General features: G+C 41.7%; 1 protein-coding gene across 2 annotated transcripts in view; it reads left to right on the top strand.

Annotated features, from left to right (window-relative positions):
• The window catches only part of tmem132e (transmembrane protein 132E), a 353420-nt gene that overhangs the window by 317490 nt on the left and 22342 nt on the right, over positions 1-13588 (top strand). For both annotated transcript variants that reach the window (XM_024393605.2, XM_024393604.2), the window contains exons 4-5: positions 5032-5224; positions 10345-10488. In XM_024393605.2, coding sequence (XP_024249373.1) covers positions 5032-5224; positions 10345-10488 — 337 coding nt within the window. The remainder of the gene's footprint in view (positions 1-5031; positions 5225-10344; positions 10489-13588) is intronic.

Below are 13588 nucleotides of genomic sequence, written 5' to 3'. Positions count from 1 at the left end.
CACCCAACTTATTGTGGGAAGCTTGTAGAAGGCTACGCGAAACACTTGACCCAAGTTAAGCAATTTAAAGACAATGCTACCAAATACTAATTGAGTGTTTGTAAACTTCTGACCCACTGGGAATGTGATGAAATAAATAAAAGCTTAAATAAATAATTGTCTCTACTATTATTCTGACATTTCACATTCTTAAAATAAAAGTGGTGATCCTAACTGACAGAGAATTTTTACTAGGATTAAATGTCAGGAATTGTGAAAAACTGAGTTTAAATGTATTTGGCTAAGGTGAATGTAAACTTCTGACTTCAACTGTGCATAGGGCAGCAGCCTCTACGGTGCAGGGTTGAGTAACCAAGTGGTAGCCGGCTAGTAATGGCTATTTAACAGTCTGAAGGCCTTGAGATAGGAGCTGTTTTTCACTCTCTCGGTCCCAGCTTTGATGCACCTGTACTGACTTTGCCTTCAGGATGAGAGCGGGGTGAACAGGCCGTGGCTCGGGTAGTTGATGTCGCTGATGATCCTTTTTGCGACCTTTCTGTGACATCAGGTGCTGTAGGTGTCCTGGAGGGCAAGCAGTGTGCACCGGGTGATGCGTTGGGCAGACTGCAGCACCCTCTGGATAGCTCTGTGGTTGTGGGTGGTGCAGTTGCCGTAACAGGCAGTGATACAGCCCAACAGGATGCTCTTAATTGTGCATCTTTAAACGTTTTTGAGCGTCTTAGGGGCCAAGCCAAATTTCTTCAGCCTCCTGAGGTTGAAGAGGTGCTGTTGTGTTTTCCTCACCACACTATCTGTGTGGGGTGGACCATTTCAGATTGTCAGTGATGTGTACGTCGAGGAACTTTCTGGTCCCACTGCGGTCACACACGGTCACACACTGAATGTGTTGTGAAATCTGCCTTGGCAGCAGCTAATGGGGATCCATATTTTATTATTTTACGTTTATTTAACTAGGAAAGTCAGTTAAGAACAAATTCTTATTTTCTATGACAGCCTAGGAACAGTGGGTTAACTGCCTTGACAGCTAGTTGGGTGTACTCGAGGACCGGAGTTGGGAAACACAGCACCAGCACAACCCCATCAGTGATCAATGAGAGGGATCAGGTAGATATTGTTCAATAATGCATCCCTCCCCTTGACGTTCTATAGGACCCTGCTGTGGTGTTGTGTTAAATAACTAGCTACGCCTCTGAGGGAGTTGACCCAATGACACAATGAAACTATCCTGCTAATCAGCTCAGCAGGGGCCTGATCTGAGCATGGAAGCCCTACTTATGTAAACGTGTAAGCATGGGCTAGTAAAGATAACCAAGGTGCACAGAAAGGGCGTTGTTGACCCCACAAGGCCTTCCATTTGAAAAGGACATGTCACCCACACAACATATCCTAATAGCACATTGACTCCATTTCCACCCCTGTGTAACTCTTATTCAGCACATGAGCGATTTGGGTGTCTGGTTTTCTGAGTGCTAGTTGTCGAGGGTCTGGCCAAGCTACCTGCTTTGTAAGGAGTGTCATAGATAAATAAGTAGGAATATTCCATGAGTGATGTTGAGACAAACAGTCAGAAGTCATTTAGGCTGTCATCTCTCATCATGCTGTTTCCAGTAAGGCCCTTTGTGAGTGCAGTACTGGAGATAGGGACTCGGCTCCCAGTCTTCACTACGACATTGGCATTTTCCCTTTGAATGGCAGACTTCTTTTCTCTCTGCCTAGGGGAGATAGCAGCATGGTTCATTTCAGATCCAGGTCAAGTGTGTCTGTAATGGTCTTGTAAACCGGGAACCTACTGTAGGCCTACACTGCTGAAACCCTTTCGAAGTGCAATGCGGAATGTGTCTTTCAGATGTGATGGTTTCGCAGCTTGGAGCAATAGTAATGGTGGTATATAAAACATATAGTATGCTGGTCTGCTGGTACTTTATTCCACAATTGATTCAATCATTTTACACCATCTTAGAAGAAGATAAGTCCTTTATAAGTAGAAGGGGATGAATGTTTTAGTACATATACAATGCATGGAATGAAACGGGGTGAAAGTTCATCTTTGCCTAGGTAAAACTAACATGTGCGAGTACACATATGTTATGTGTATGTTTGACCACTCTACTGCATGTGTGCTAGTCATAACTGGCTGGTACGTATGTACATACTGTGTATGGGCTATGGTAATGATCATGGAAATGTAATGAAAAGCTTACCATGTCCATGGAAATGTAATGAAAAGCTTACCATGTCCATAGAAATGTAATGAAAAGCTTACCATGTCCATAGAAATGTAATGAAAAGCTTACCATGTCCATGGAAATGTAATGAAAAGCTTACCATGTCCATAGAAATGTAATGAAAAGCTTACCATGTCCATGGAAATGTAATGAAAAGCTTACCATGTCCATGGAAATGTAATGAAAAGCTTACCATGTCCATGGAAATGTAATGAAAAGCTTACCATGTCCATGGAAATGTAATGAAACGCTTACCATGTCCATAGAAATGTAATGAAAAGCTTACCATGTCCATAGAAATGTAATGAAAAGCTTACCATGTCCATGGAAATGTAATGAAAAGCTTACCATGTCCATAGAAATGTAATGAAAAGCTTACCATGTCCATGAAAATGTAATGAAAAGCTTACTATGTCCATGGAAATGTAATGAAAAGCTTACCATGTCCATGGAAATGTAATGAATAGCTTACCATGTCCATAGAAATGTAATGAAAAGCTTACCATGTCCATAGAAATGTAATGAAAAGCTTACCATGTCCATAGAAATGTAATGAAAAGCTTACCATGTCCATAGAAATGTAATGAAAAGCTTACCATGTCCATAGAAATGTAATGAACAGCTTACCATGTCCATAGAAATGTAATGAAAAGCTTACCATGTCCATAGAAATGTAATGAAAAGCTTACCATGTCCATAGAAATGTAATGAAAAGCTTACCATGTCCATAGAAATGTAATGAAAAGCTTACCATGTCCATGGAAATGTAATGAACAGCTTACCATGTCCATAGAAATGTAATGAAAAGCTTACCATGTCCATAGAAATGTAATGAAAAGCTTACCATGTCCATAGAAATGTAATGAAAAGTGTACCATGTCCATGGAAATGTAATGAAAAGCTTACCATGTCCATAGAAATGTAATGAAAAGCTTACCATGTCCATGGAAATGTAATGAAAAGCTTACCATGTCCATAGAAATGTAATGAAAAGCTTACCATGTCCATAGAAATGTAATGAAAAGCTTACCATGTCCATAGAAATGTAATGAAAAGCTTACCATGTCCATAGAAATGTAATGAACAGCTTACCATGTCCATAGAAATGTAATGAAAAGCTTACCATGTCCATAGAAATGTAATGAAAAGCGTACCATGTCCATGGAAATGTAATGAAAAGCTTACCATGTCCATATAAATGTAATGAAAAGCTTACCATGTCCATAGAAATGTAATGAAAAGCTTACCATGTCCATAGAAATGTAATGAAAAGCTTACCATGTCCATAGAAATGTAATGAATAGCGTACCATGTCCATAGAAATGTAATGAACAGGTTTTGCCGTTTCATTGACTGATCATTGAAATCCCATTGAGACAGTTGTAACATCTTGTACAGATGATGCATTGCAGGGTTTCCCAAATAATCAGTGCTTGATGATGAGTTGGTTATTTGACTCAGCTGTGTAGTGCTAGGGCAAAAACCTAAATGTGCATCCCGGAAGGGTCCCCAGAACCGAGTTTGGGAAACACAGATGTTTTGTACTAAATGATCACATTGAAAATCTACTGTAGGCTGCTTGTCCGTGTGGGAAACAGACATATTCTACCAAAGATTGATGTGGGAATGAGTTGCTTGGCTAGCTGGATAGGTAAATAGATGCAAAAAAAGTCAAAAGACAACACACAAGAAAGGACCACGACCATAAAACCATAATATTTCTAACTACCCACGTGAGGAGCGTTTGAAGGAAAAAATAAGCTGTTTCACTACACTGGACCCGTCAGAATGAGAAGCAACTAGCCAATGACATTACAATAGGGGTGTGATTGAAGTTGTGTGGACCATTGACATGACAGATCGTGTGGTGCAAGCATCAGAAATTGTAACAACACGTCTGACAACACTTCAAAAATCTAGGACAGGGGGGATTCAGTTTTTTCTCAAATGGTTAGGAATCTATGTCATGGTGCTCTTTTATAAAAAAGCTGTCACGTTTCGACCGTGAAGTCTTTATAAAGCTTAGCTTATCAAAGACTCTTTGGTCACCTTGTAAGAAGTTCAACTCACTTTTGGAGTTCAGTCACACTCACTTTTTCCAGAGTTCAGTCACATTCATTTAGGTGATGAATCACCTGAGGCTGACGTTGTGAAGGCTTCACATGCTTCCTTCATTTATACATTTTTAGAACGATGTTGGTGCACTGCAATTTTCAAATAAAAATAAGATGATGTTTTGTCACACACTGAGTAGGTATGGTGAAATGTATTGTTTTACAGGGTCAGCTATAGTTGCACGGTACCCCTGGAGCAAACTAGCGTCATGTGCCATGCTCAAGGGTAAATGGAAAGATTTTTCACCTTGTCGGCTCTGGTATGCGAACCAACGCTCTAATCGCTAGGCTACCTGCCTCCCTATCGTCTGTTCATGTTAATCTCTCTTGATAAACACCCTAAAAATACATGCTCAAGCATGTGTGTTTGGATCTCATGCCTGGTCAGGTAGCTCCTAAAAGCAGATAGGAATGGCATATTTCTGGACCTCATTGGTTATTCCAAAACAACAGATGCGCACAAGCAGCAGCCTGATTGCTGACTGTTCCAAAAATACCTAATACATGACAGAACAGCTGCTTGTTCCGATCGTCTACTCATTAGCATATTTAATGATCAAATGCAGCCTGACCCCCATTAAGCCCCTTGTAAATGAATAAAATGCTGGATTTGGTGCTGGATCCTACTGTGTTTTTGGTAACATATTGCTGTTATTGATGCTTTAATTGCTCAATTATTCCATTCCCCACAGGGATGAACTGGCCAATATCGAGGTGATGCAACTGGACTTTGAGATGGAGAACTTCACCAGCCAATCGGTCACCAGAAGGATCAACTGGAACATCGACTACCGGGGCCAGAACCCACCTCCGGACTCGGAGAAGGTGGTGACTGAGTTGACCGTGGTGCAGAAGGACATTCAGGCTATCATCCCACTCTCCATGGTGAGTAACCCGTGACATGGGTTGGCAGGGTAGCCTAGTGGTTAGAGCGTTGGACTAGTAACCGGAAGGTTGTGAGTTCAAACCTCCGAGCTGACAAGGTACAAATCTGTCGTTCTGCCCCTGAACAGGCAGTTAACCCACTGTTCCTAGGCCGTCATTGAAAATAAGAATTTGTTCTTAACTGACTTGCCTGGTTAAATAAAGGTAAAATAAATAAAAACATCACATATGGTATGCTATAATAATGTTCATATCAGTTGAATAGGTCCATTGAAACATTTGCCACAACTATTCAATTCAAATCTCTTATGTAAGACAATAGGTTAGCCTCCAGTTTCATCAAAGGACCTTCAATCCCCATTGTCATTTGTAACCATGCTTATCAACACAAGGTTCTCTCTCTCACTAGATCGATGATGATTTCACCTGCTAAGAGAAGGCTACAAAGGCCACCAAGTAATGGCACATCATGCTAAGAGTCTGTCTGGCGTCTCCACTCCTATCTCATGAAAAGGGGCAATTACTGTAGTAGGCAGTAAAAAACAATTGTGGAAGCAAGGGACATTAATTAAGTAATAGGAAGGAAGAGGGCCAGTCCTGAAGGGTCAAGTCACCTCCTATGTGGTTTCACCTCCCCTTACTTGGTGAAGGGAGCCTGTGGAAAGTCTCTAGAAGTTTTAGGGGAAAGAGACTTCATTATTTGGATATTACAATTCAACTGGTTGGGTAAAATGTATAACGACACTTAGTTCTCTCAGCCCTGCATATATTTATATAGGTCTAAAATGCCACAAATTGCAAAGAAGCAAGCACCCAGGTACTGAAGACACTTTTTTTAACACACTCAACAACAGAGGTTAATAAGCAAAGAGGAACATGACCTCTGTGTGTTCACCGGACTTGGTGGTATGCTTCGAGGGCTTTGTTAGAGGGGTCAGGCAGCCATGAGGATAGGAGTTCAGCTGAAAGGAGCCGGGGTCATAGAAAGGCCAACGCGTGGGGAATAGCAAAAAATAGCAATAGCAGAGGCAACCTGCGCCATTTCATTCATTATCAGCTGCTTTGTTTCACTGTTTCTGCTTCATGTACTGTAGTGTAGAGAGGTTGCGTCCCAAATGTAACCTTATTCCCTTCATAGTATACTACTTTTGACCTGGTCCCATAGCACTCTGGTCAAAAGTAATGCACTACATAGGGAATAGGGTGCCATTTGACCAAGGCAGAATCTAATGCCACACATTCTCAGATCTCTCTGTCTAATTATTGAAACAGTAACAGTAGCAGCAAGGCGGTAGACATAATGAACTTAGTTCTTTGTGTCTACCATTGCACACATCCTCTGAGAGCTTGATAGAAACCAGAAGGCTCAGATCAGTATTTTTTCTGCAGCCACTGATTTGGGAGACAGCAGGATGAGGCAATCTGGGAAAAAAACACACAAGATGCATTTTATCTTGAGTAACAAAAAAATGAAACAGACAAGGGACAAGAACATGGCAAGCCATGTGCACAAAATGAATCCCCTCTCTGATTTAGCCCTAGCATGAACAAACGAGGGAGAGAGGGAGGGAGGCTTGAGGGAGAGATAGAGGGATGGAAAAAAAACTAATCCCAAGACGTGAAAGCTTTGCTAAGCAGATTCACTGCCAGCCAGAGCTGAGCCACTACAACTGGGGAGGAGGAGGCGAGGGAGGGGTGAGATAGTAGGGAGGGAGGAGGAACGAAGGAGGTGGGTGAGTTTACAGTGCAGAGTAGTAGCATCTTCCAGGAGGATGTGGTTAAATCAGAATCCATCACATTAGTCCTGTCAGGGCCCCAACTAGGTCCCCCTGGCCCCCACAGTCTTGGCGCAATTACCGCCCCGTGTCAGAGAGCCCTCTCGGGCTTCTTATTAACGAGGGATGGGAGAGGCGGAGAGGGAGATGAGGGGAATAGCAGGATACTGTGTTGCTGGCTCCACCACTGCTTCATGCTGCCGCAGTAGCGAACAGATTATAAATAAAACATGGGCATTTTCTTTGCCGAGGTCCTCATGGCACGAAGTCACAGGGCACGCGCACACACACACACATCTACACACGCCACAGGTTTTGCACGTCTGACGTGGCGTTTCAATCATTTCCATGAGGAGTAGGAAGTGGGAGCCAGCAGAGGTTTGGCTTTGATATGATTCGCTGGCTAATCGGCTCGGTCTTAAAGCCTCCATCAGAACTCAACAACTGTGGGGCTGTCAAGCTTCATTCAGTCTCTCGCTGCTTGTCATTTGGTTACTTGGATTAAAGTGGACCCTGCTTCTTTCATTTCTCCAGTTTAAATCTAAAACACTGTTCACATGGATGAAGCTAAACTAGTAGTCATTAATCGACAATACTAGTCATTGTTTCAGAAGCAGTATAATACATGTTTTAATTTCCGCAGTGTATTAGACGGATAGTTGTCTCAGTCCCGTTTATTGGGCCTGGAGTAGTCGTGTCTTGTTTCTACACTAACTGATCCTTTTCTTACTGAATGGAGTTTAAAAGTGTTAACCTTGGTGTTTCGTAGGCTATAAAGTGTTTGATTACTTTGAAATCCTTTCCTGCGTGTTATTGATAGCTCTCCCCCTACTGTGTTCACGATAAGCTCTCACTCATTACTCCGGACACTGTGGCTTCCGCTTACCGCCACCATAAATTCTCAGGCCCCCCCCCATTTAAGTTTTGCATATTAGCTGGGCAACAGAATACCTGTCACAGCTGTTAAAGGTAGAGGACCAAAGCGCAGCGTGTGGAGCGTACATTTTCTCTTTATTTGGAAAAAAGACACTGAACAAAACAATAAACACTACCAAAAAAAAAAAAACGTGACGCTAATTGCTATGTGCCTTAAACAAAAGTCAACTTCCCACAAAGACAGGTGGAAAAAAGGGCTACCTAAGTATGGTTCTCAATCAGAGACAACGATAGACAGCTGCCTCTGATTGGGAACCACACCCGGCCAAACACAAAGAAATAGAAAACATAGAAATAAAGAAACTAGAATGCCCACCCTAGTCACACCCTGGCCAAACCAAAATAGAGAATAAAAGCCTCTCTTTGGCCAGGGGTGACAATACCATTGGCACGTGAAAATGAGAAACATTAGGGAGGACAAGATGTTTTTTTATTATAAGGTGGTATGGCGGTATGCTTCGAGGGCTTTGTTAGAGGGGTTCTTTTCTCCTTCCCATAATTTGTCAATGTCAGAGGACATCCCACTGGGCACAGATGTCAATTCAACGTCTATTCCATGTTGGTTCAATGTAATTTCATTGAAATGATGTGGAATCAACGTTGATTTAACCAGTGTGTGCTTAGTTGGCTGTCATTGGTCTGCAGTGGCTATTCTTTAGCAAGAAACCCAGAGGCTAGGTTAACACATTTTCCTCATTGGAAATGACTGAATAAGCATATTGTATTATGAACAAATGTATCAACAGGTAAAATGGCATCAATATTCAAATAGTGCACCAGCTAATTTGATTTGGGCAGGACCTGACCATTGTGAATTCTTCTAGACTTTAAATTGTTCTAGTTTCAAATAGTTTGGAAGTTATATTGTGAGATTACCTGCTATGGACAGCAATAAGTCATTCAGTATGTATTGGTTTTCGAAGGGCACACACAACATACAATTTGCACTCATTGTCAGTGAACATATGCTTGTATCATGCCGGGTAAACTCTCCTGTTTGATTGCCAGCTCTAGGGCACTACAAATTAAAGGAGCTCATCAACACACATGCCTCCAGAAGCAACATTAATCCTCTTTTATATGTTGCATTCTTTTTGATTACACCACATTAAGTATTACTGTTTTCCCTCCAAGACTTGAGCATGGTGGTGTTTTGATTGAAGTCAAAGGAACATTTACATGATTTGGGTTTTCTCTAGGGGGCCACGAGGGACACAAATTAAAGTCAAACTCCTTACCCCAGCATAGCTCACATTCATTCCGTCAAAATAATGAGTTTATTAACAGTCGCCCATTTCAAGGACCAGTGTGCATTTTAATTGGCTGTTTCTATATCACTGGAGTCATGATAAAAGTGTAGATCTGCTGACGGACTTGGCCCTGTTTATAATCAGTTCTCAAGTCAGTTTTTATTCCCCAGCATTTATTAGCAACACTAGACTTCATAGTTGTTGTTTGAGGCCTTAGTGCACAGATTCACTAACAGTAACCTGTTGTTTGAGGCCTTAGTACACAGATTCACCAACAGTAACCTGTTGTTTGAGGCCTTAGTGCACAGATTCACCAACAGTAACCTGTTGTTTGGGGCCTTAGTGCACAGATTCACCAACAGTAACCTGTTGTTTGAGGCCTTAGTGCACAGATTCACCAACAGTAACCTGTTGATTGGGGCCTTAGTGCACAGATTCACCAACAGTAACCTGTTGTTTGGGGCCTTAGTGCACAGATTCACCAACAGTAACCTGTTGTTTGGGGCCTTAGTGCACAGATTCACCAACAGTAACCAAGAGTACAGATACAAAGGTTTTTAGGACAGGTTCTGTTTTTTTGGGGCATTCAAATATACTTTCCTTTGTCACCTTAATTGTTGCATCCTCTTGATGAAGAAGGAATGTTTCACTTTACAACTCAAATTACCTAGTATACATAGTCAACGTGAACTTCTTGCCTTTTTGTTCTAGAGTCATTTGGAGCAGAATGCAGCTCGGAGGAGAAAACATAAAAACATATGCCCTTTGTACAGTACAGGAAATGTTCAACTTGTAGTATATTTGAGATTTCAAAAAGGCTTCTGTAGTATGTAATTTCCACTTTGATATTTCAGACTTGATTTACCCTTAAGAAAAATGTATCAACCCCTACAAAAATGTGTATTATAATGCCAATTACAATCCACATAATAATTCACATTTCCTGTTGAAGCAAACTGGCTCAAGTTAAGATCCTACATCTGTACTTGGAGTGATGAAATGGATGAAAATCAAACCCATCGATCACTGAGAATGGCTTCCAGCGGAACTCTTTTGGACATTATTTTTGAAAGGTACATATTGGAAGTACCCAGTGAAATATAATAGCGATGAACACTATCTAACACTGTTTCATGTTTGTTCCCCCTCTACTCTACAGGACACCGAAATCATTAACACTGCGATACTGACCGGCCGAACCGTGGCCATTCCCGTGAAAGTTGTCTCTATTGAAATGAGTGGAGTCGTCACCGATGTCTCGTCCTTCGTAGAGTGCAAGTCGTCTAACGAAGACATTGTCAAGGTATGGTACAGCAGATTCCCACGTAGGTTGCAAAATTCCAGTAACTTTCCCCAAATCCCCAGGTTTTCATTATTGGGATTTCTGGAAAACTTGGGAATTTTGGGAAAATTACCAGAATTTTGCAACCCTATCTCTCCGATCTTGGTAATGCATCTGATACCGAATGGAATTCCACCGTACTCCTACACACCCTAATGGACCTGCAGCACACTTTAATATACCATAATGCAAACATGAAAACCTCATTATATGGCTGTCCCCCCACGGACGAATCAATGGATGTTCATACACGTACTGGTACACCAAAAGGTTACAAAGCACAGTTATAACTATAAAGGAAATAGTTTTGAAACACTTCTCTTCTCTGGCCTAGTCTGGTCTAGTCTGGTCTAGTCTGGCCTAGTCTGGTCTAGTCTGGTCTAGTCTGGTCTAGTCTGGTCTAGTCTGGCCTAGTCTGGCCTAGTCTGGTCTAGTCTGGCCTAGTCTGGTCTAGTCTGGCCTAGTCTGGTCTAGTCTGGCCTAGTCTGGTCTAGTCTGGCCTAGTCTGGCCTAGTCTGGTCTAGTCTGGTCTAGTCTGGCCTAGTCTGGTCTAGTCTGGCCTAGTCTGGTCTAGTCTGGCCTAGTCTGGTCTAGTCTGGTCTAGTCTGGCCTAGTCTGGTCTAGTCTGGCCTAGTCTGGTCTAGTCTGGCCTAGTCTGGTCTAGTCTGGTCTAGTCTGGCCTAGTCTGGTCTAGTCTGGCCTAGTCTGGTCTAGTCTGGCCTAGTCTGGTCTAGTCTGGCCTAGTCTGGTCTAGTCTGGCCTAGTCTGGCCGAGTCTGGCCTAGTCTGGTCTAGTCAGGTCTAGTCTGGCCTAGTCTGGTCAAGTCTGGTCTAGTCTGTCCTAGTCTGGTCTAGTCTGGCCTAGTCTGGTCTAGTCTGGCCTAGTCTGGCCGAGTCTGGCCTAGTCTGGTCTAGTCAGGTCTAGTCTGGCCTAGTCTGGTCAAGTCTGGTCTAGTCTGTCCTAGTCTGGTCTAGTCTGGTTGTCACCTTGTCTCCAGACCTTAGAGTTTACTTTAGCTGCATTATCTGGTGCAAGGCATCCATTTCCATCCTTTTTCATTGACTAAGGCTACATCCCAAATGTCCCGCTATTCCCTATTTACTGCACACATTTTTACCAGAGGTCCTGGTCAGAATTACTGCACTAAATAGGGAATTAGGGTACTATTTGGGACGCAGACTTAGCCAAGTAGGGCGACTGTAGTGCTGTAAAGGACTTAAGTAAAAATACTTGAAAGTACTACTTAAGTAGTATTTTGGGGTATCCGTACTTTACTATTTTTTATTTTTGACAACTTTTATTTTTACTTCACTACATTCCTAAAGAAAATGATGTACTTTTTATTCCATGCATTTTCCCTGACACCCAAAAGTACTCGTTACATTTTGAATGCTTAGCAGGACAGGTAAATGGTCTAATTCACACACTTATCAAGAGCACATCCCTGGTCATCCCTACTGCCACTGATCTGGCAGACTCACTAAACACAAATGCTTTGTTTGTCTGAGTGATGGAGGTTGCCTCTGGCTATCCATAAATAAATAAAAAACAAGAGTAGTGCCATCTCGTTTTCTTAATAGGGAATTCGAAATGATTTATACTTTTACTTTTGATTCGTATATTTAAAGTAATTACATTAACTTTTGATGCTTAAGTATATTTAAAACCAAATACTTTTTGACTTTTACACACATATTATTTTACTGGGTGACTTTCACTTTTACTTGAGTCATTTTCTATTAAGGTATCTTTACTTTTACTCAAGTATGACACTTGGGTACTTTTTCCATCACTGGATGACTGGAGGCGAAGAGACGATGCTAGTGTCCTGGGATGACTCACAAACACAACTATGGCCCGTTGGGAGCTCACAGTGGTAGAATACAACTTCAACTCCCATTTGTGGATTGAAGAAGGACCCACATTTTGCCTTCATACCCCATAATCAGCAGGGGTAAATGCCATTTATCTGTAGAAAGAGTTGGATAAAGGAGGTTGCAACCTCTGAAATGTAATCCAACTTTATTTGTTGATTTTCTCAGAGCACGTTTGATGACAGCATCACGACACCTTACAGAACGTGAGAAAAATTATACTCAATTTTTTTATGTTGATTTAAGCGTTTCTGTTCATTTGAGATGATCACGTGGGATTATCGAAAGCAGAGTGCACAACAATAAATGCATGTGTTCAGAATAAGTGGAGGGAAAAGCATCAACTGTACAATACAGCAAGAACATACAGACCACACCTAATCTTATTCTGACATTCATATGTGTGATAAGACTAAGATCTATTTGTCAGAGGGCAAATCAAAAGTGAGACATTTTGCCATTAATCTGTTTGTGAGAAGCTTTAGAATGGTTTCAAGGCGAGCTGCATTAGCTCAATGTTATTGAATAGACCTCCCTTCGCTGCCCTTGCCATTGAACTTTAGAGGATAATGCAAGATGAGACCTTCAAGCCGAGACAGTTCTATAAAACAATCCGCCGAATACAAAAGAAAGGTTCCTAAAGATTATCCACAAAGGTTGTGTGGTTGTTCAGTTGTGTGGTTTTGTGCTATCCCCATTGCATTTTGTGGTGCCACATTATTCATACACAGCACTGTAATGCAGATCTGTTCTAATCAGATTACTCTATTCTATTATTCTATCCGCGTGGCCTAGGTGAATCTGTGGAACACTCAAAACTATAGGCTCCGCTCGGTCTATAAGTAAAGCACATAGAGAATGTCTTGTAATTTAAACCAGGCCTCACCATGTGCACACTGTAGGTTGTGAATTCCAAATGCGTGGGCTTCTGCTTAATTTTTGTATGTTTTTTTTTAAACAAAGCATTTATTTTTTATTTTTTGCTTTGGCTATTTGCCAACCTGCCATTGTTCTGTTTTTGTTCCCAACTTTTGGAAAAGGTTATGCTGCTCTCATTTCTCTTTGCTGAGGCGTTTATTTGTTTGTTTGTTTCTCCCTCTTTGAAATAAATAGGCCACAGTATATGTCAGCGCTGCCGGATAACCCAATCCCATTTGACTGTACAGTGTGTGTGTGTGTGTGTGTGT

Source organism: Oncorhynchus tshawytscha, linkage group LG30, assembly GCF_018296145.1.
Source record: "Oncorhynchus tshawytscha isolate Ot180627B linkage group LG30, Otsh_v2.0, whole genome shotgun sequence".
NCBI classification, from domain to species: Eukaryota; Metazoa; Chordata; class Actinopteri; order Salmoniformes; family Salmonidae; genus Oncorhynchus; species Oncorhynchus tshawytscha.
Note: the sequence above shows the minus strand (reverse complement) of the source record. Positions and strands in the feature narration are given on the sequence as shown.